Genomic DNA, 23,113 nt, shown 5'->3' with positions numbered 1-23,113 from the left:
GCCCCCTGCTCCCTTCCTCTCTCTCCCGGTTCAGCTCCTCTCCTGGTGCTCCCAGGAGCCGGCTGCCCCGGGCACGCGGAGGCTGGAGTTGCCCTCTCACTCCCCCTGGCTTTGCTTCCCCAGCTTAATCTGTCGGCGACGACTCTGCCAGTCCCGAGGAAAGTGCAGCCATTGGACAGGTCGGTACTAGCTGCTGGTTTGGGGAGGAAGGTGGGAGAAGCCTGGAGGAGGGAGGGGGAGGGCGGAGGGAGGAGGGAGGAGGGTGCAGCCGCAGATCCGGCAAATTGCGAGCTGCCTTCCCTCCCTGAAGTGTGGAGCAGGAGCGCGGTGGTGGCGGCGCCTCCTCCTCCTCCGCCACCAAACTCCCGGGCGGCGGGGATTTGGGGCCACCTCCTCCTCAGCCTGGAGGAAACCTCTCCCGAGGTTTCAGCCTGACTTCTCCCCCCACCCCATTTTCTTTCTTCTTCCTCTTTTTAAAAAACACACACACTCCCCCCCCCCCTCCTGGCTTCAGATCTCAGGCTGCAGCAGCCCGAACCTTCCCAGGGCTCAGCTCTTTGGGGCTGCCCATCCCTCCGGCTGCCAGGAAGGACGCGCGCCCAGTATTGGGCGAAGAAAAGAAGAAAAACTTGTCGGAGGGGTTTCGCCAACCCACAGTAACCCCCTTCCCACAAACCTAAACCTCCCACCGGGGCCATCCCAAGACGGGAAAGTTCCTTCGGAGCCGACAGTTCTCTTGGATTTTGCAGGAGGCACCCTCGCTGGCTGTGGAATTAGATCTGTTTTGAATCCAGTGGAGCGCATCGCAGGGGCTAGGAAGTCACCGTCTGCCGGCACCCGGGTGGCGCTGCCTGTGTGGAACAGAGAGTTAGAGAGCTCTGGCTGCCCACAGCGTTTCCAACCCGCAGTTGTTCTGTGTCCGGTGAGAGCTGCGAGTGTGGCAAGTTGCAACAGAGACCCAGAGGTCCGGAGAGGGCTGCGCTCCCTTTTGCATTCCCTGGTTATTTTCGGTTCCTGACTGTGAAGTCCCATCGAAATTACAAAGGCCTCCAAATCCCACGGAGACCTATCCACAGCGCTCCGCAAGCATCGCCCCCATCCCCACGGGGAGCCCAGGAGCCCAGGGCACTGGGGAAGGACTGGCGGGGCGGGGGAGAGAGGTCTTGGCCACGGCATGGCGAGGTTCCGGCGGGCCGACCTGGCAGCTGCAGGAGTTGTGTTACTTTGCCACTTTTTAACCGACCGATTCCAGTTCGCTGAAGGGGAAGCTGGCAACCAAATCAGTGGTAAGATGCGCTTTCGCTTGTTGATTTTGTGCAAGCTTAAGACCTCTCCGGCACCCCCATTCTCAGCCCACTCCCACCTCATCTTTCCGCCCTTGGGAAAGTTATTGCAGTTGTTCTTCTGGTAAACTTGAGCTCCCCAAATGGGGAGAAGGTCGACGAGAGAAGGATAGGGGCTGTGGGCTTTCTTGAGGCTTTCTGCTTACTTCACCTGGGCGATAGGGGGTGGTACTGTCTCCCCCAAGCAATCCAGAAAGAACCCCGGGGTAACCTCTGATGGATTCCTCTACCAGGAGCTGGCACCCGGGGCTGCTTCTTCCCTGTTGCTCAGTTATACTAAGCGAGAGCGTGGTGGAGGTAGTTGGGGGATGTTGTGACAGCCAGGGATTGCAGATCTCCCATTCGCAGGATAAAATTTTATGTAGCTCCTTGTTGCTCTCCCAGGCAATACCCACTACCTACCGACCTCTGGCCATCTGGGGCTGCGCAGGCGCAGGAAGTGGGGTGGGGTTGGTGCTGCCAGGCTCAGAGGTGGGGAGAGCAGGGAAAGGTGGGGTGGGCAAGTTTCTGGAGATCAACTCCTGGCTCCATTGTCCTCCGCCTGTCCGATTTGCAAACAGGCCTGAACATGCTGGAGGGTGACTGGGGAGCCAAGGGGTTACTCTGATTGCCCAGACATTGTCCCAGCCAGGAGCCCAGGCCTTAGCATCCTCCCAGTGCCAGCGTCTACTCCTCTAGTGATGGTTCCTGCCAGGTGCGTGACCGCGCCCCCATGGCCAGGGCACTGCTGGAAGCCAGTAGCCTCTCCCCACTTCTGCTCTTCAGAGAAGAAAGTGAAAAAACAAATAGGCACAGAGACCTCGACAGACATTTGGGAACTTGTGTAGACTTCCAGAAGAAATGAGGGGTGGTGGTGGGGGAACACTTGGAGGGAAAATAAAAAAAGAAATGGAACTTTCTGGTTAGGATAATCAATTTCATTCTATTTTGCTTTGTGTGTGTAGGTGCTTAATTTTGAGGGAGCGAGAATGGTAAATGATTCCTCAGAAAGTAAGTCTGTGTCTCCAGTCCTCACACATGAGTCATAGATGGAAGGCTAGGGAGACTACCTGGGGATTCCAGGGGAGAATAAATCTTGAAGGAAATCCTTGAATGAAATTTTACCAGATTGAAACCTGGAAAAGAGTCTAAACACTAGGACTGTCCCTGATATGGATTTTTATAGAGAAAGCACAAATACTTTATCTGAGCTCTTATTTATGATTGGAGGGATGTGTGTGTTAGGGGGGTCCTTCAGGAGTGGGGGAAATGGGTTGACCACACCTATAGATCTGAGAAAAAAATGCAAAATTTCCTGGCTCTTGATTTGTTTTGATCTAACGGGCATGAGTCGTTCTTGACTATGAATAATTTATATCAGTAGACCATACCTTCTGTTTATTTCTCTGGTACATTTTATTGGTTGAAAAAAATAATAATACTTTTCCCTCTCCAGGAAAGGACATATTTGTAACAAAGGTGCAACAGTAATTTTCATTGGCATATTCATGGAATAAATAAGTAGCTCAAGAAAGAAATTTTACAAAGGAGGTTAAGAGAGGTGTGAGTGCCAAAATGCATTACAAATTGTTTATTTAAAAACTTCTTTGGCACCAGGAGTGAATTATGCATTTATAGTACAAGAATAAAAGAAAAGTCAGCAAATATTTATATTTTCCTGAACTTTCGGAAATTAATAATTTTGAGAATAGAACACACACACACACACACACACACACACACACACACACTAAATTTGCTATTCCAAGTTCTTAAATTGAGGATGAAATTCACTCTACTCTTAAACTGGGCAAGCATTTAAAAGCTTTAGCTCTTGTGTATATAAAATACCTAAGTTGCCCACATGATTGTACCAGTATTTTAAACTAAATCAATAATTCTGAAGGAAATCTGCTCTTAGAAACCTACAGGTTTTTGGGATTGAATAAAAAAATAGTTTTAAATTTCTTGGTAATGTTTTGAGACTTTATTATAATCTGAAATAGTTTCTTTCCTGGACATCAGTCGACATGGAGTTTTATGAAATAATCTTGGAATTAAATGGTTAGCCTACCGAATATATAAAATATAGCAAGGTAGAACAGTAGGAAAATTATAGTTCCCATCATAAAATAACCTATCTAAAAGTTCAACCCAAGGGAAAAACTCCAACAGTCTTGAAATTTGGCATGTAGTAATCAGGATCTTTATTACAGACATTTTGGCACAGGAAAAACATCTGATTTCATAACAGGGACATTTTATTATGCATTACTTTTGGAAATGTTGCAGTAGATTTTATTGCCACCAGAGGGCAGAGAAACTGCTAATTTCTTCTATTCTTCCTCTAATGTTTCCTTGTTCTAGAGGCAAGTAGATTATGTTTAACACATCTTGTATAAGTATTTTAGCTATTCTTTTTCAAGTTGAATATTTTCTATTATTTTTGTGCTTTCCTTAAAATCAAACAATTTAGTTTGAAATATTATGAGTTTGTGGAGTGTTCTATGAAAGTGCCCCTGTTAGACATATAACATATAGTTTAAAGTTTCTGTTTGCGGATATACCTAGAGCAAATGATACAGGAAGGGTTAATTCAAGTGAATAATTCCTATGAAACTAACATGATTCAGACTATTGGACATTTGAAAGGTTAATTATTTTACCTATCAAAGACTTGTTACTGCATACAAAAAATAATTAAAATATGAAATATAGGACCTTTTTGCTTTAGAAAATAATACAAATTGTAGCCTAACTTTGGGTAAGTTTGAATTGAAGCATAAATGTGACTAGAACATTTACATCAGAGATAAAATTTTCATTCATGGACATCTTCATGGAGGTTTAACTATTAAAATCAGTAATTTTCCCATTTGTTAAGTTTGATCTTCAGAGTTAGACTTTTATCAGAGAGAATGTATTTGAATAACACTTAGCAATAGAAGATATTTATATGTTTCAAACAGTTCTATTCCAAAACCAGTATGGTTTTTATGAGGAATGAATTGATCAACAACCATACTCATGAGATCAAAAGTGTTAAAACTGTTAAACTGCCTCCTCCCCCCCCTTTCAAGGCCATGACCATATGGCCACAGCCACTTCCCTACCCTTTCTGCATGTGCTTTAGCATTCTCACCAAATGTTGAAGTGTGTACCATGTGTTCCTTCCTACCGTCTTACCATTGCTTTTGTTCTTCCGTCTCTGATTCCATCTCTGTCCGTCCATCCATCCATCCATCTTCTTTTTCTTATAGGCTTATCTCAAGTGACGCCCTCCACAAAAGCACTGTTGTCTAGTGCCTTCTTTGAGCCACTTTAAGGAACTCTGGTGATGCACTTTGATAGTGCAGGGTTTTCTTTTCTTTCCAATTCTGCATCTCTTTCATATATTCTATTAGACCAGACCTCACATTCTTGAGGTCAGGGTCTATTGTCATTCATTTCTGAAGCTGCTGAGGCATCTACCATGTAGGCTTAGGCATTCAATAAATAGTTGTGGAACTGAATGGAACTGAATAGACCTATAGTTCAAGCTGGATTATTGCCTCAAATGCCACTTTGGGGTACTTTTGAAAAAAATCTTCACCCTATAATTTTTCCATTCATAAAAATGAGTATAGAGTCTAGCTTATTGAATAGTAGTTTACAAACCAGAGCACAGGATCTAGGGATGTACCAAACTGTCCTAATGCTTTTGGTGAGTAGATTTTTGCCTTTTACCTATTATTAGTAGGTAGGAATTTCAAAAAGTTCATTTCACTCTTCTCCTATACTGTTGGTTTCTGGCTAAGTGTTTATTCATGTTCTTAATTTAATATCTTAAGATACAGTATCTGTTTCTTTACATATAGATATACACATATATATATATAGTGGTGGTACTCTTCTAGTTTTTAGTAGAGGTGAAAGCTATTTAATCAGTGTTCTTCATGAAATTGCTTTTGAATTGAACTATGGTACTATGCCATTAATACCAAGCAAAGCTTTACAAACTTAGTCTAGGGCTGGGAGTGTGGTTAAGTAATAGAGCTTTTGCTTAGCCTTGGATTCAATCCCACAAATCTCATTTTGGTAGCTGTTGGAGGGGACGTGAGAAAACAATATCTGCTCTCTAATCTGCCATAGAAAATAAGAGCATAGATGGGGAGAGAGGTCTTGTGTTTCAATAACAGTCGCAGTTCCTTATTTGAACTGATTCATTTATATCTTCTGGACACTGTGATTGGTTACCCTTGAAGAGTTGGTTTCTTGAAAGCTCAGAACCCAATTCGTGGCCCATTTTGGACAAGTATTCGAACCTTGCGGCTCAGAGTTTGAGTCCTAGCTTGCTCATGTCTTCCTCTTATCTTCCTGGCCTGTGGTTTGGGTATGGTTTTTCTGCTTCAAAACTCTAGTTGAAGTTTGTTCAGCATTGTTAGTGTTGAGAACTGTGGAGTCTTTAAGAGGTGATTGGATTATAAGAAAGATTGATGTCGTTCTCCTGGGACTGGATTAGTTCTGTGAGAACACCTGGTTCTCAAGCAAGGCCAGGCCTAGTATTTTCTCCATTGGCTCTCCCTTTGGCTTTTTCACTGTGTTATGATGCAGCATGAGGAAGAAGTGAGCAGATGCTGGCACCATGCTTTTGGACTTTCCTCCCCCAGAACTGTGAGCTAAAAAAACTTCTTTACTTCATCAGTTAGTCAGTCTCAGGTATGCTATTATAGCAACAGAAAATGGATTAAGACATATCTTTTCTCACTTAAAACCTTATACTCGTTTGGTAGATGTAAATAAATAAAATCCAATCACCACAAAACATACAGTTTTAGATTAATAAATTACTTTTAAGCTTCCTCAATCTTATGAATTCCAGTCCTTGGTCTTCATTCAGAGAATATATTTTTTTTTCCCCAAAAGTGTTTGTATCTATAGAGCATCTTCACTGAGGTTCACATGGATGTCTTCTCTCACTGTCCTCTAATGATTCTGTTAACAAAGGAAGTTTCTACAGAGTGACAGACTAAGTAACAATGCTTTTATTAAACAGGTCTCTCAGGGCTTATTGTGTCATATGTTGACTGGTCAAACCAACAGAGTCCTAGCTGAGAAAAAACCAAAAACTTATAAACAAGCTTTATTTATAACTCATGAACTTGGTTCATATCTGTCATTTGGTTTGTTTTTATTTTTCTTCTCTTTAACTAAAAAGGTGGTAATATATGGAATGATGGTAAGATGTGTCTATTTAAACAGAATTAGAGGCCTTGTTAAAGGCCTGTTTGGAATTAGCACAGCCCGTTAAAGACTTCAGGTCTGAACATGGGGTCAGACACAGTGTGACCTTACTTGAAATACAGATTTTAATGCCTCCCTTCAGAGGCCATACAACCAGATCTGAGCACTGGTAGCACTCCCTTAGCCTCTAAATTAAAAAAGGCTGTTCTTACAGTTACTGCTTCTGTAGCCAAGGAGAGTGGCCTGAGATTCTGTCAGGAGAGGATCACAAAGGACAAGAGTGGTACAGACTGCCTCCAGTTTATTTTCCTGGAATCTTGTCACTTGGCTCCTCGACACCCATTGCTGTTCACACATTAATTGAAAAGTTTCCCTAGAATCCACAATGATTGAGGTCTCATTCCATAGGCAAGGTGTGCATCATTGAGACCTTGAGCATAGAGAGAATAATTAAGAATTTGCTTTGTAGAAAAACTGCATCTAAACATGAACCTTTAACAGTCTACTTTCTATGAATTTGTTGAAGTACTGAGTGACAGGCAATTTCTAATGAAGGATATCAATGCTGTTTTAAAGAGTGAGTCTTGATAAGTACACCCTGGTTAACTTAGATTAGGATAATGCATTATCTGGTTCAGTTGGAATGCAGAGCTTTCAACATGCACTGATGTTTCTTGGATAGTTGTGATGGGTTCCTCTGATGTTTTGTTTGTTGTAGTTCCCAACACTCTTATCTGAGAAACCATTATATGACCATCCAAAAAAATGTTTATTTCCATCAAAGGTAAGTAAGACAGGAAGACTTTTTATCATTTTTAAAACATGTATTTCACAAAATAACAATGACTTTAAAGATGTGAGATAATCTCTTAGATGTGCTTTAGGAATACTTCTTATTGAATCTGTTCTCATATTGGCTTCATTCTCTCCAAGATGGAAGCTGCCACCAACCCAGTGAACCTCCTTATTTGGTGTACTTTTGATCATTTGTTTGTCCCTGACCTTCCTGCAGCATAGTCTGGCACAGGTCCATTATTTTATCTGACTTCTTTAAGTTTTCCCTGCCTCTTCTCCTTTGCTGTTTCTTTCCTTCAATACATGGAGAAAGGTCTACATACCAATTACATGAAGGAAATTTACATTGCAAAATGTTTATATTTTATGTGTTTGAGAAGTGATTTTTGTTATATAGCATTATGATCTTATTGCATACAGCTTCCTGCTATTTAATAGACTCCTTCCTTGAACTTTTTTTTTTTTTTTTTTTGGTACTGGGGATTAAACTCAGGGGCACTTGACTATGGAGCCCTATTTCATTTAGAGACAACTCATCTCACTGAGTTCCTTAGCGCCTCACTGTTGTTGAGACTGACTTTGAACTCACGATCCTCCTGCTTCAGCCTCCAGAATGTCCTTGAACTTTTGATTAAAAATAAAAAGAACCGGGACTGGGGATGTGGCTCAAACGGTAGCGCACTCGCCTGGCATGCGTGTGGCCTGGGTTCGATCCTCAGCACCACATACAAACAAAGATGTTGTGTCCGCCCAAAACCAAAAAAATAAATATTAAAAAATTCTCTCTCTCTCTCTCTCTTAAAAAAATAAAATAAAATAAAAAGAACCTTAATTATTTTGCTAGTCCATAGTTTTATGTTTAAGATTAACTAAGGTGTACTACATGTATTTATTCTTTTAAGAATTACATCTTCTTGAAGCAGTAATATAGTATTTTAGTTTTGACCATTTATTATCTTTGTACTTCTTGAGAACACACATCTTTGATTTTTTTAAAAAAAATAATTTGACCATTTAATTTGCTAATTCCAAGAATCAAAAGTTTAACTGAAACATTTATTCATGTGTCTTTGCATTTTGTTCTTTATTTCTTTGGGGGTGTAGAAATAGAGAGTCATTTAGTCATATGAATTTTTCTTTCTTTCTTTTTTTTATACAAGAAAATCTTAAAGTGTACTTAAACACATTTCAGAAAACTCTGGATGCCCTGTGTGATAAATAAAGTTAACTTGGCTTCTAAGGTTAAAAAATTCCATTTCACATTGTAGCTTGAAAGCTTTCTTACTATATTCCAAAGATGTTGCTCAACTTTTTTCTTTCATGTGCTAGTTTAATATCACAGAATAGTGTATGTCTGGCATAATGTATATCATAGCTCTTTTGATTTTAAGTTGTAAAATGTTATTTTCGAAAATTATTTATTTCATTCAAATTAAGTGAATTTTATGAAAGACTTTTACTTTCCGTGAATTATGAGGAGCATATTTCCTGTATCAAAATACTGTGGTCATATTTGTTAATATGGCAAGGTTAAATGGATATGTTGTGAAACTATTTGGGTTGAGACTGAGCTGGATAATAATTTACACTCTTTTTTGTGTTTGGCAATTGCATATTCTTGTTAGTCCTACTCCTCCCACAGCAGATATGTGGTCTTTCATCAGTGGGTGCTTAGTGCTCCTGTGGAGGCTGGTCTCTATGTCCTGTGCTTTTCTCTTCTGTTCATATGCAGAAGGTACTCAGTTTAGCATTTAGAGCTAGCATTCATGGATTACTGGGCTTGTGAAAGTTCTACTATACAAAATAATTCCTGGGTTAAGCCCTGCTAAGATAACATACTTCAAAGATAAAAGGAGGAAACCCATAATTACCCCTGTACTGATATCACACATTCTTAATTACTATAGTTTTAGAACAAGTCTTTGTGTCTGATGGGACAAACCTGTTCTTCCTGTTCTTGATCTTCAGAAGTCTTCAGTATTCTCATGGGCTCTTTGCTTTTCCATATCCATTTAGAATAAACTTTTCAGATTTTGCTAAATAACTCTTTTAGAATTTTGATTGAAATGATATGACATCTTTGGGTTATTTTGAAAAGAATCCAAGCTCTAAATAACTGGGTGATGATCCAGTTTCTTTTCTATGACATCTAATAGTCAGAATGAGTACCGCAGTGACAAATTGTTAGCTGTGACTATTTGACAGTGACCTTTTTCAGTTGAAAGGATGTGCCCGGCTTGAGGGCTAGTGCTGTTTCCTGATCATATCATCAGACTCACCATACTCCTAATTGTTTTTAGGAACACAGGGACAATGATGGGTTAATTGAAATGAACAAGTCAACAAGGGACAGAATGTTCATTTCCTAATTTCTTAGAACTATGGCAAAGGAGCGGTGAGCTCCAGGCAAACAACACGTCAAGATGATGACACTTTTAGTGTCCCTTGTACCAGCCCATCTCTTGACCAAAAGCAAAGCTCCCACCAAAAGTCTGCTACATCGTAAGAGACAGCTCTGGTGAGAATATCAAAAACATCCTGGACATAGGGTTCTCCTTCATGTTTTCTCATTAGCTAATTAATTTTGATCCCACAGGAGGTTTATATTGAGAGTGTCCTTCCCAAATTGCTTTCATTCTAAAGGTGATAGAATTTCTAATCTTGTTTAGAAAGCCGGCATCTACAATTAGAGATTCAAACTTCACCTTCGTACCAGCAGCTTATGAATGACTATTGCTCTCAACTCCTGAGTACTGATCTGAGTGTTTTCCAATCAGGAGTAAATGGACAAGATGGGCAGCCTGTTTTATGTCTTGGTTGTTTAGCCTTCATTATCTTTTAAACATCTGTTGTTCATTTCAGATATTTTTAAAAACAAGCATGATTCAAAGTCATTCTGCAGCTGATAGTCTCATTGTCTGGCTATTGCAAAACAGCTCCACACAGGAAGCCAGATTTGTGCAATCTCGGTTTTGTCAAGTTGTTTTTAGCAGAGACGTTTGTCAAAGAGGCACAGCCAATAAGAAGCTGTTTTTTTTTTTTCTTTTAACCCAGGCACTGGTATTTGACTTCTGTTGGATTTTCAGCTTTTCTTCAACCTCACAGCCTTTTTTTTTTTTTTTTTTTGGCTCCAACCACCTACCATCCTTTCTGGCCTGGTTTACTTCAACCATTTCCCATTTTGCTTCTAAAAGTGTCCTGCTAGAATCCAGTCTTCATTCCAGAGCCCCAAAGACCTTTCGAAAATGCACATCTGGCTAAGTCCTTCTCTGTTGAAAATACTTTCCTGTGTTCCTGTGGCCCTCATGTTAAAAGGTTAAGGCCTTTGATAATCTGATGCTGGTTGATTCTATCTAGGTTCAAATTTGCCACTTCCTCCTCTTCCCCAAGCTTCCCACACAGTCTCTGCTCTGCAATTCTGCACATTCAGTTATATCGTCTTGGAGGGAACCTTACATACTCTTTTTGGCTACTTGTACTTCAGGTTTCTGCTTAGACTTAATTCATTGTGTAGTGAAACTTATAAGTGCTTCTGTCCCAGCACTAAATCCAAGATGGCTGCCTCACCACAGTGTATTCCAAACACCTTCCTTATATCACAGGTCATCAGCTGTGCCATTATTTGTGCCTACACTTGATTGCGAACTGCCAGAAATTGGAAACCATCCGGGACTTACTCCCATTGCATCACTGTCTTCAAGCACAGGAAGTCTTCTCTGAGAAATCTGTTGAATGAGAGACTCTGGTTGGAGTTCCTCTGGCATGATGGTGGCTCATTTACCCAGATTTATCACTTGAGCAAAGAGCTTTATTTTTGTCTTCTTTTTGCATATTTCTTAAACAATTTTCTACATCATAACTTCTGTAACATGATGCTCTGGGTTTAAATATTAATAACAAAGATGGATTGAAAAGCCAGAGATGGCGTGACTACAGGGTGAGGGGAATTGTCCTGTATTTTTGAAGAACTGAGAATTCATTTATAAAAGATGGCTCAGGAGTGAATCAGTCATGTAATAGACCAGGAAGAACAGGAAAAAAAGGACGCTTTAACCAGTCTTATCGAAAGTACTTTTAAATTTCTGAGCTTTGTAAATTTGAATAACATTTTCAAAGGCCATAAAAGGACAAGATTTTAATCTTCTGTAATGATTTATAACCCAGCAACTTGAACTATCTGATAAAACATTAAAATTAGTTAATTTTCTTCCTTGGACAGATTTCACAGTTAGAAAGGATAGGCAGATAAACAATGAATACAATAGAAATCAGAGATAGAGCCATGACATTTGTTTAACCGGCTTTCCAGGTATCTCAAAGTGAAAGAAGACAAAAACTAGGAAATATTCCCTGGGATGAGCTATGTAAGAGATTTTCAGATATAGATTATTAAGCAGCCTTTTAAACTTTTTTTTTTTCAATGAAGGAGACTAAAAGATCTCTTCACACTGTGCTCAGTGATGTGAGCTAACTTTAAAGGCCTTAAATGTGACTCACTTGCTCACATTGGCATCAGTTTGGGTCAGCAACCTGCACATGCTCAACCATTTGTTTTTGTTAGTCCCAGAGTGTATTCTGTCACCCATGTCTTTAATAGTTCTCTTGGAATATTCTTCACAGTTTTTCCTTTCTTCCACACTCATCATATGGTGTGAACATTGGAGATACATATGTATGTGTGTGTGTATACACACACACACACACACACACACATATATATATATATATATTTTTTTTTTTGTAATGGGGATTGAACTTGGGGGCACTCAACCACAGAGCCACATCCCCGGCCCTATTTTGTACTTCATTTAGAGACAGAGTCTCACTGAGTTGCTTAGCACCTCACCGTTGCTGAGACTGGCTTTGAACTCATGATCCTCCTGCCTCAGCCTCCTGAGCTGCTCGAGTTACAACATTGGATATTTTCATCTACTGGGTATCTTTTCCCTTTTCTTCTGCTTGTAGCACTTTCCATGGCTCAACAGTGCCTTCCCACTGACTGTGCCATTCTTCTAGGCCTCTGATCCTAGTGTCATATGTCCCCAGGAAGTTCAGCATGTGTAGCAAAGGTGGACATTTATCACACCTCTTTGGCTTGAAGCTTAGATCAACTAGTTATCCCCTTCATGTTTCATATCTATTCTGGAAGAGAGAAGGTCTGTTTCCTTTCTACTCCAGGGGATTACTGCATTGGGAAAACACAAGTCTATATCCATCCATGGGCCATCTTGAATTTCCCAATAGAAAAAAATCAGAAAATTCCAGTTTGGAGTTGGGATTTGTTAGCACTTAAAGAATCTTGGGGGCTGGGGATGTGGCTCAAGTGGTAGCGCGCTCTCCTGGCATGCGTGCGGCCCTGGTTCAATCCTCAGCACCACATACAAACAAAGATGTTGTGTCCACCGAGAACTAAAAAATAAATATTAAAAAATTCTCTCTGTCTCTCTCTCTCTCTCACTCTCTCTTTAAAAAAAAAAGAATCTTGGAAAACACATCAATGTTTTCATGTTGCTATTTATATAGTTAATTGATTGAAGACTTTCCCCTTCACTAAGGTATGAGTTCTTTGAGCATAGAATCAAGTTTGTTTTATTCCTTTTTTTGGGGGTCTTTTCCTTGGCACTTTTTGTAGCGCTTCTTTATGGGAAGATAATAAATATTTATTAAATGAATTTCCTGCATACATTCATTTGGTAGCTTATAATCACAGTGACCATCAAAATAATTCAAGTCACAGACATCAGGTGACATTCATCAGATGAATCAGAAGCAGAATTTTCCCTGGTGGTTTTCTTGAGTAAAATGTCTCCCCCACGCCTCATTTTTACGTATTACATTCTCTTCTTATCTGATGAAATCTTTGTTTCTAATTTGGTGTCTTCCTTCATTTTTATCAGAAGCTGTGACTGTAGCAGATTTTTCTCTGTTGATTTTCTTGAGTAAAATCTTCCCCCACTTCTCACTTTTACTTATTACATTCTCTTCCTGGAGTTTTATCTGTCAAAATTTTTGTTCCTAATTTGGTATCTTCCTTCATTTTATCCTGCAGTTTCTATCATTTTATTTTACCTGTGGGTATAAACATTCCAAACATCAGAACACAGGGAAAAAGAAAGTTTGAACTTTCTCATGAACAACCCATTGTAGCTTTTGTTAGTCCCTTATCTCTACCCAGAAGTAATAGGCAAAAAAAGGCCATCAATCTGATAATAGCTGTTCCAGAGCTGGTGCTTATTAGTTTTATTCATTTAATACTGTCGTTTATTGGCATTTTCTAGATGATTATGACTTTTTAAGAAAAATCGAATAACTAAACTTCAAGTACAGCGCCTAGCACATAATAGGTCTTGGTTTTAAGATTGCTCACATGCTTATTGCATATGGATGGGCCCATGAAGTTCTATTTTACTTCTAATAAGTGTGGACTCCTCCCTCTATTCATTCATGCATTCAAAAGTATTCAAGAATTCTAAAACCTGGGTGGAGGAATAAGTTGATGCACTTATTAGAAGTAAAACAGGTTGTTGAATGTTAATCAGAAAGTGCTGCAGTTTGGATTATAAGTGTCCCTCAAAGGATCATATATAAAAGGGTTTGTTACAGTTTTGGATCTACAATGTTCTTCAAAGGCTTGTGTGTTGAAGGCTTGGTCACCAGTGCAGCAATGTTCCCAGGTGGGGCTTTTGAGAAGTGTTTGGATCATAAGGACTGCAACCTTGTTGATGGGTTAATGCATTGAAGTATTAATAATTTAACAGCATTTTTGGAAGGTGGTGGAAATTGTAGGATGTGGGATTTAGTTGGAGGAAGCAGACCATGGGGTATGTGTCCTGGAAGGGTATATCTTGTCTCCAGCTACTTTTTTATATTCTCCCTCCCCCTCCCCCTTCCCTTCCCCTCCCTCTCCCTCTCTCTCCTTTCTGGCTGCCATGAGCTGACAGCTTTGCTCTGTCATACATTTTTCACCATGATGCTCTGCATCACTGGAGGCCTGAAACAATGGAGATTGCCAAGTGTGGAAAACACATCCAAATGTGGATTAAAATTTCTGAAAATCATGAATCAATCTTTTCTCCTTTAAGTTGTTTTTGTCAGGTATTTTTTCACAGCAATGAAAAACTGACTAACATTAGCTTATTCGCTAGGATAGTGTTATTGGGAGATGGTGGGGATTAGTGGGAGATCTCTAGTTCTCATGCCCCCAAAGGGGGTAATGGAAATTTATCCCCTTCTTCTTCTTTTGCCATGAGGCTATGAGCTAAGCAATTTTGCTTTGTCATGTATCCCCTGACATTTCCATCTAGCCTCCCTATCCCTGCCAGAAACCTAAAAACAATAGGTCTACACAATCATGGATTACAACTCTCTAAAACCAAGAGACAAAATAAACCTTTTCTCTTTATAAGTTCATCATCTCAGGTGTTTGTCACAGTGACAGAAAGCTGACTACCCTAGAAACCTAGTCATCTTTACATATCTTGCCTTCTTTAATAATAGGTTGAAGACTGCATATGTTACACATCTACATGAGATATACACTCAGAATATGACATATTCATGATATGATGGGAATTCTTTATAAAGTTCAGTTTACCTGATTTTCATATTTTTTAACCATCTCCTCCACCAGGACAACTTCAGTTGGAAAGTTAGAAGATATTTCTTTTTTTTTTTTTTCTTTCTTTTTTTTTTTTTGAGAGGGGGTGGTGGTGTTAGGGATTGAACCCAGGGCCTTGTGCATGCTGGGCAAACACTCTACCAACTCAGCTTTACCCTCGCCCCCCTCCCCCCCCCCCCAATGGGAAGATATCTCTATTAGGTCAGTTTTATTTTATAACTTGGTGTGTGAGATTAAAAAAAAAAAACATAGTTTTATATTTAAGGAATGTGGTCTTCAAACATCATGAGCATGTCCATAGAAAGAACATAGTGCAAAGAAAATACAGCAGCAGGAGTCTAGTGCAAGGGACAAACCAGTACCATGGGAATGTGGGAGTGACAGGGCCAGGGGCGAAGTCCTGCAGGGCATGCATGGTAGGAAAGGCTCTTAGTGAGAACAGCATTCTGTTGTCTTCTGATTGCTAGCAGGGTGCTTTTGAGGCCAGGTAGGCTTGGCCAGTATGTTGGCTCTGCCATATACTTACTTTGTGAACTTGGGCAAAAATATGAATGCCCTGGACCTCCATTTCTTCATCTGTAATATGGGAATAAAATAATCTATTTGTGTATTAATAATAACTACTCTGGAATATTCTCATTCTCTGAGGGGTTGGATAAGAAACATGAGGAAGGTGGGAATGGTATGTTGAGGAAGACTGTATCCCAGAGCCCAGGGCAGGTCAAGGCATGGAGTGTCCCTGAGAATGCTGAGCTTTAATTATTAACTATTAAATATGAATAATTAATGTCTCCACTTTTCAGAGTGACAGAGGTAAAACCATATCACCTTAGAATTAGTGATAATCATGTGCAGCGGTCCCCATGGAAAGTCAGGACTACCTCAAGCCAGTGGATCAGAGCAGCTGATTGCCAAGCGCTCTCTGAAGGTGCTCACTGCAAGGTCAGCAGGCTCTGACTTGTGTGACTGCCCGTTGGAATGCAAAGCATTTTTCCCATTCCTTCCCAGTCCTCCCCCTCACCCAGTAAGAGCCTAGGGCAAGATGTGGATTTGAAGAACATTATTCCAATAAACCAAGCATTGAAAGAACACTCAGGAACTTAATTTTTAACAACTTCATGTTGTGTAAAATGAGATGAGGATCCCAGAAAGTTTCCTTTTCTTGGCAGGGACTAAGGACACAATACTAAATTCTGCTGTGTCATCTGTGAGGCAAGAAACCCATATTTTGACCTCATTTATATACACGCTTCTGGAGATACATACAATGTTTTGGGAGGAGAGGACTCCCTCAGGCAGCAAGTGAATTTTTTTTTTTTTTTGAATGCTGCTGCTCTGTTGATAAAGAAATTCTAAATGCTACTTCCATCATGGTGAGTTTATCTAAAAAAAAAAAAAGCAATATATATAGAACAATATGTCAGTGGTCCTAAGATTTCATTCAGGAATGGAAGATAAGAAATGTCAAAAATAAAACTGAGTCTAAATCTTTAAAAATCCAGTTTCCTGTGCATTTCATATTTTGCATTTTTTTTTTTCCCAGAGAGCTTTCGTGTTTAGGTAGAGGTAAGGAAGCAGAGATAGGTGCATTCATGGTGTCATTTGGAGTGATGGGACAATCTTTGTTCCTATACAAATATTGCCTACACTGATGTGTCAGCCAGTAGCCTTTAACTTTAAAGGGCCATTTATATAGGTTTAGGAAAGGACCATGGAAAATCTAAATGTGACAGGAGTAGCAGTGGTCACCCATATCCTTTCTATTTGAAACCTATGGAGGAACAGGAGTGGTAAAGACAGGTGTGGTGTCCTGGTTTAGACCGACTGGGAAAGGAAATTCTTAACAGAATTCCTGGGTTTGATCAAGAATTGCAAGAAGTCAGGAAGAGAATATGTGGGTCTGTATGTGCCTGGAGAGAGAGAGAGAGAGAGAGAGAGAGAGAGAGAGAGAGAGAGTGTGTGTGTGTGTGTGTGTGTGTGTATGTGTGTGTGTGTGTGTGTGTGTGTGTGTAGGAGCGAGGATTAATAGAGGCAGAGGAACAGGGATACCAAAAGGGGACTGGGAGAAAACTGGTCAAGTGAAAGGTGGGTGGGCTCAAAAAAGAACCAAATCAAAACACTGTTTGGACTCCATCTGTGCCTACCACCTCTGATGCTATTTTAATACACATTGGCTGAGACATTATTTGTGAATATTATCAGATGTTTGAATTTTCAGAATATTTACATCTTCCAATTGGATTAGCCTATAAGCGGGAAGAAATTGGCTCAATATGTAAGAGTATGAATTAAACTGAAATTAATATGTCATGGTGTGGGTAGGGATGGTGAAGTTCAGTTCTCAGAAGAGTTAGTCACTCGACACACATTTGCCAGATGTATCCTATATGCCAAATATCATGTGTAAAAAGTTAAAAAATGTAGTCATTGTGAAGTAGGGGTTACAGTGAAGCACTGAAAACAGGACAGTAAAAGAGTCAATTCTAAGACTATGGTGTGTGTGTGTGTGTGTGTGTGTGTGTGTGTGTGTGTGTGTGTGTGTGTGTGTGTTGAGAGAGGGAGAACCACATGAACATAGGATCAGCACAATGGGAATATGGGGTTAACAGAGACAGTCAGGGAAGCCTTCCTAGGGGTGGTACCTGAGTCTGGCTTTAAACTCTGTATGCGAGTTGGTGGGTAGAGATGGTGGAAAGGAACTCAAACAGAACAGCCTGGGAGCAGGAAACTACCGGATCTTTGGGGAATTGTATTTGAGGAATTGCATTTGAGGAGAGTCAGGTGGAGGACTTGGAAGGCATTATATACGCAGCTGAAGGTTGATCTCTTTCCTGAAGGTGATGGGTGGCCAGTGGAAGCTTGTGAGCTGTGTGACAAACTCAGATGGGTCTCTGTCCTTTGTATGGACAGCAGAAGGAAGGGGCAGGGCTGGAGGCAGACCAAATCACATTCTACTGGATTTATATGGAAGAACTAGGTAAAGGCTTCAAATAAGAGGAGAAATTGTGAGGGTTTCAGGAAACTCCAAAGTCCCTCTCTTCTCCAAAATGAGACTTGTTGAGTACCGAGGATCTTGTGGGACGTCCCAGCAGAGATGCAAACTCTCCCACATCTGGATTTAGCAGGGAAGTCTCGAAACTCAGTTTACAAATTATCAATACAAGTGGTGATGGAAACTAACCAGGGAGCAGGAATAGAGACGAGCAGAGGGTCGAGATCCTATCTAGAGAGATGATCTGAGAAGGCTGATCTAAGGAAGAACCCAGGAGGAAAAAAGGAGGAATAGTGACCTGGAGAAGGAGGCAGATTGGTAGGAGGAAAAATAGCATTACTAGGGCAGGGGGAAAAAAATCAGTTAGAATTTGGCAAGGATGAGGTCATCTGGGAATTTTAGTAAGAGTGGTTTTGGTGGAAGAATCGGGGCCACTGGTGCCAGAGTGTGGTAGGTTTGTGAGGAGGAAACAGTGACAAGGAGAACACTCTAATCTTAAAATATATATATATATAGCTAGAAAAGAAATGGTAAGAGACAGTGGGGAGAGTGGAATAGAGGGGAGGGAAGGGTTTTGCTAGAGGGGAAGATTTGAGCTCTCTGTAGGCATGGGGGAAGTAGCCAGTCCTTATAGGGGAACCCTAGAAAAGCAGCCGTGCTAGAGAGAGCACACTAGGGTGGCATTCTCTACAAAAAGGGTCACAGTTGTTTTTTTTTTTTTAAATCACGTTTAAGAAAATTGCTGTGACATCTAATAAAAATTTAATTAAGATTTAGATGATATCACATTTTATGTAACCTGAAGTCGTTAAATCCATGAAATCGCTCAGATAAAATAAAAGTTTGTTGGAAAGAGAATCTCATCTTAAGAAGTAGCAGCAGGAAAAATGAATAAGTTCCATTTATTTTATTAGTTAAATGTGGACTACAAAACGGTTATAGCATGATCAAGAAGTTATAGCTGCATTGGATAAAAGGTGTTTCAGATCATTTGTTTAGCTTTGGACATTTTGTTTTAAAGCCACACATTATACTTTTAAAGAAATGCAATAATGACTTTTGTTCTTTTTAAACAGTATGAAGGTCAGGAATTCGAATAATAAGCTGAGGAAAGAAGGATGTTTTTTGATCATCATAATTAATTTTTTTAATTTATTTTTTCTTATTTTATTTTATGGCTTTTGTGAAGATACATTTTTTTAAAGAGAGAGAGAGAAAGAGAGAGAGAGACAGAGAGAGAGAGAGAGAGAGAGAGAGAGAGAATTTTTAAATATTTATTCATCTTTCTTTGTATGTGGTGCTGAGGATTGAACCTGGGCCACATGCATGCCAGGTGAGCTCACTACCGCTTGAGCCACATCCCCAGCCCTCGAAGATACATTTTTATGGTGAATGAAATAGTAGGTACCCAGCAAATATCGGTGAAATAAGAATTCTTTTTTAATTTAAGGAATCAAGGAAGTAAAGTCCTAAGTATTCTTTTATAAAGACTCTGGAACTCTTTTCTCGCTAAGAAGTTGTAAACTCTTACAAAAGAAGCATTATTTATTTTTTCTCAATAATTCCATCTAAGTGAGTTGGAGTTTTAATCAATAGTTGTTTTATAAAATTGTTTGAGGAATGAAAGGCCTGATTATTATCATCTGTAAAATGCTACCAGGCAAGACATTCCAGGCTAGCTTGAAGTTCAAAAGAAACAAACAAATAAACAAAAATCAAGATTATTCAATTTTCAAATTAAAAATGAGAAAAGCTAAACAGTAAGCCCTTCTTACCTGTAGGATATTTTTCAGAATAGATTAAGAAGGTTGTTTCTCTTAGTAATCAGAGCATTGCAGTCATTGCTCTGAGTCCTCCAATTAGGGGGATGGCCAGGGACAGAGGACTAAGCTAGGGAGAAGGTAAATGATGACAACCAGTATTGCTAGGTCAGGTTCTGATAATTTCCCAATATTTATAGATATACCACAAGGTAGTTAGTTTGTGTTTTCATAAATTATCTGCTGTATTTCAGCTTTATAAAGCTTTTCGAAGACGAAAGCAACAAAATGTGATATTAATGAGTTTTGTTTCATGAAACATGCAGAAATGTTAATGCAGAATATAAATGTGCCTTGTGATTGTTCAGCTTGTAACTGAACTTGTTGGGTCATTTATCATTGTTTATCCATGTAAATTGCTCTGTCACCTGCTTTCACATGAATCAGAAACACTAGTCTCTATTTTTGTTTTGCTTATTTTTTATTCATTTTAGACTCTTAATATTTAACCTGACTAGGTGTGAGTAAAAAGTCACTACCATAAAATCATTAACTTTATCACTTGCATTTTGGTGAAACAGGAAAAATAAATAGTTTTTATTTCAATGAATTGATATAGCTTTTTTTTTCTTTAACTAAAACTTCCAGGATCCAAATACTTATTTTTTCTAGAATAAATTATATAATGCTTTCTTAATATATAAAATGAATAAGAGCAGCACAAGTTTTCAATATTTCCTGAATGATTTAATTGCAACTCTATACTTTTTCTGCCTACATAATGACAAATACAACATTTGATCACAATCGTGTATTTAAGACACCCCCAAAATCGCCAAATCAGTTTGTTATAGTCTCCTCAAATTTATGAGGGGTTTTTAAATAATTTTGAAAAGTGTGAACTCAGATAAATTTAAATCACTTATAGATTAACTGCCCCTTATGCCAGGACCAGAGAATTTGGAATTTAGAATATTTTAGTATTTAGGAATATTTGTATATGCATAATTAGATATCTTGGGACCTCAATCAAAACAAGAAATTTATTTATCTTTTATGTGCATTTTATACATATATCCTGAAGGTAAATTTATATAATATTTTGAATAATTTTGTACCCGAACAAAGTTTCACTGTATAGAATTTTCTGCCTTTAAGAAATTTCATATTTTGGAGTATTATAAATTGCAGATTTTTGGATTGGGGATGCCCAATCTGTATTTCTTATTTAATCTTCACCTGGATCCATTGACTTTTACTAATAAGGAAGTAGAAGTTATAGGGAATGAATCAGCTTATGCAATGTTATATAAGTAATAGGAATAGCTAAGGAACCTATCACTCCAAAATTCAAATTTCATCTTTTTGTTGTATCTCGGTCAATTGTGTGCTGAACTTTCTCTCTTAAACTTTTTCAATTATCTACATGTTCTTACTTATAGTCAATTAAGTAATCCTATTTTTTTGATCCCATATATACTTAATTGAACTTTATCTAATTTGTACTGTACAGTAGCTTGCACCATTGAATTTTTCTTCCTTATTGCTTTTATTTTTCTTCGAAAAAAATCACACTGGTAAATAAAAAAATAAATTTTTTTGGTGGTGTTTTATTTAATATATATTATATAATGTTACCATTTACTTTTAAAATCTTCTATTCAGAAGAATGGTTATTTTCCCTCCCCAAAGGAACATTTTCCAATAAAGAGGCTTAATTATTAAATATAAAATTATGATTCATCAAAGATACTATCTTTAGGTTAATATTCCATAAAAAATCAATGGTTTAAAAAGGTGCTTATTTTTCATATGTACATTTTACTTTGTGTATTAGTAAGATTTCCATCTTGGTAAGAAATACCTGAGATAATCAACTGAGAGAAAAGGTTTATTTTGGCTCAGTATTGCAGAGACTTCAGTTCAAGGTCCCTTGATTCTTTGCTTTGGATTTTTGGCAAGGCAGAACATCATGGTGGGGAGAGAGTTGTAGGAAAAATTTGTACATCTCACAGTGGCTGGGAAAGTAGAAACAGAAAAGGGTCACAGTCTCAATATCTCCTTCAAGGCCATGTCTCCAATGACTTAAATAACCTCTTCTAGGCCTCACCTACTAAAGGTTCACCCCATAGCATCTTGGACTGGGGACCAAGTCCAAGTTCTTCACACGTAGGCCTCTGGGAAACATTTCAGATCCAAACTATAGCACTTTGTAAATTTAGTTGTTATAATGTCACTTTGTATCCAGGATGAACAGCAAAAAACCAGATGCCTACATAAAATATAAAATCTTCAGTTATTCCAGGAGGTGCTTTAACTATTGAATACATAATTCACATTTGGTATTTGTCCCACTGAACATTAGTGAATTTTTTTTTATAGCTGTTATTTTATTTTGGAAACTGAGTGGGAAGGTGTATACAGTTGCATCTTGTTGAAACTATTTTATTTTAATTATGCTTAATTGGATTTATTTTCATGGTCATTTTATAACTGACATCTGAAGATAAGCGTGATGGATGGCTGACTTCAACAATCTGATGGTTGATTAGAAAGCTAATGACAAGTACAGACTGGATTGTGGAGGTCACTAGTGGGTTTTGATGACCCTTGACATTGTGAGTTTCAGCTTTTCATAAGCAGTGCTGAGGATCACCACCTTGCCACCTTCAGCTTAGAAACAAAGGAACAGGGGCCCAGTTCGGCTCACAGAGTTCTTGAAGAATTGTCTGGGTGGATTCCAATATCATGAACCTCTAACTCTGTGATCTTGGGAAAGCTGCCACTCACACCCCCTCCTTAGTTTTGTTATCTGCTAAATTACAAGAATTTTTGTGAGGTTTCAAATATGAAATATAGAAAACCCTTAGTACTGGTTTGGAGCACAAAACACACTCACCAATGGTAGCGGCTGTTTGTCTGTTGAATGGCTATTATAGATATTCAACAGATTTTCACATGCAATGGTGTGCTCTTCAGAATGTAGGCTTTGGATGTAGATCCACTTATTTTCTTGCCTGAAGATTTGATTTCTATTAAACATCTTATGATAATAAAGGTTGAACTTGCTTTCTTTTGTTTTAAAAGTGGTCATTTAAATCTTTAAAAAAATGTGAATTTTCAGAGTTTGAATAGGTAGCATAGTATTGTTTTTGAAATCACTTTTTGAAAAATCTATATGGATAATAAAAAATAAGTGAATTTTAAGTACATTTCTGTGTATTGCTATTGGGAACCTAAGGAGTTTGCTCCTGCCTCTGATTTCCTCTTCTGATGCATTGATTACTGACAGATGTTTTTCCTTTGCAAAAATTTTATCTTGAAAATGCCAGGGAATGGCAATGGGTTTGGGTTGCTGGTTAATATCCATATATAATTGTAGATGCAAAAATTTTTGCACCAA

General features: G+C 38.8%; 1 protein-coding gene across 2 annotated transcripts in view; it reads left to right on the top strand.

Moving 5' to 3' along the window:
• The first annotated feature begins 112 nt into the window (after positions 1–112).
• Positions 113–23,113, top strand: part of Plxdc2 (plexin domain containing 2) — a 421,355-nt gene continuing 398,354 nt past the window's right edge. The window contains exons 1-2 of one of the 2 annotated variants that reach the window (XM_078023341.1): positions 113–179; positions 515–1,286. In XM_078023341.1, coding sequence (XP_077879467.1) covers positions 1,175–1,286 — 112 coding nt within the window. In that variant the 5' untranslated portion in view covers positions 113–179; positions 515–1,174. Of the gene's footprint in view, positions 180–286; positions 1,287–23,113 lie in introns of those variants that run through there. The other variant, XM_005325782.5, reaches the window with a different exon arrangement.

The sequence above is a fragment of the Ictidomys tridecemlineatus genome, chromosome 10 (assembly GCF_052094955.1).
Source record: "Ictidomys tridecemlineatus isolate mIctTri1 chromosome 10, mIctTri1.hap1, whole genome shotgun sequence".
NCBI lineage: Eukaryota > Metazoa > Chordata > Mammalia > Rodentia > Sciuridae > Ictidomys > Ictidomys tridecemlineatus.
The sequence above is the reverse complement of the archived record's forward strand: the minus strand, read 5'-3'. Positions and strand labels throughout refer to the sequence as shown.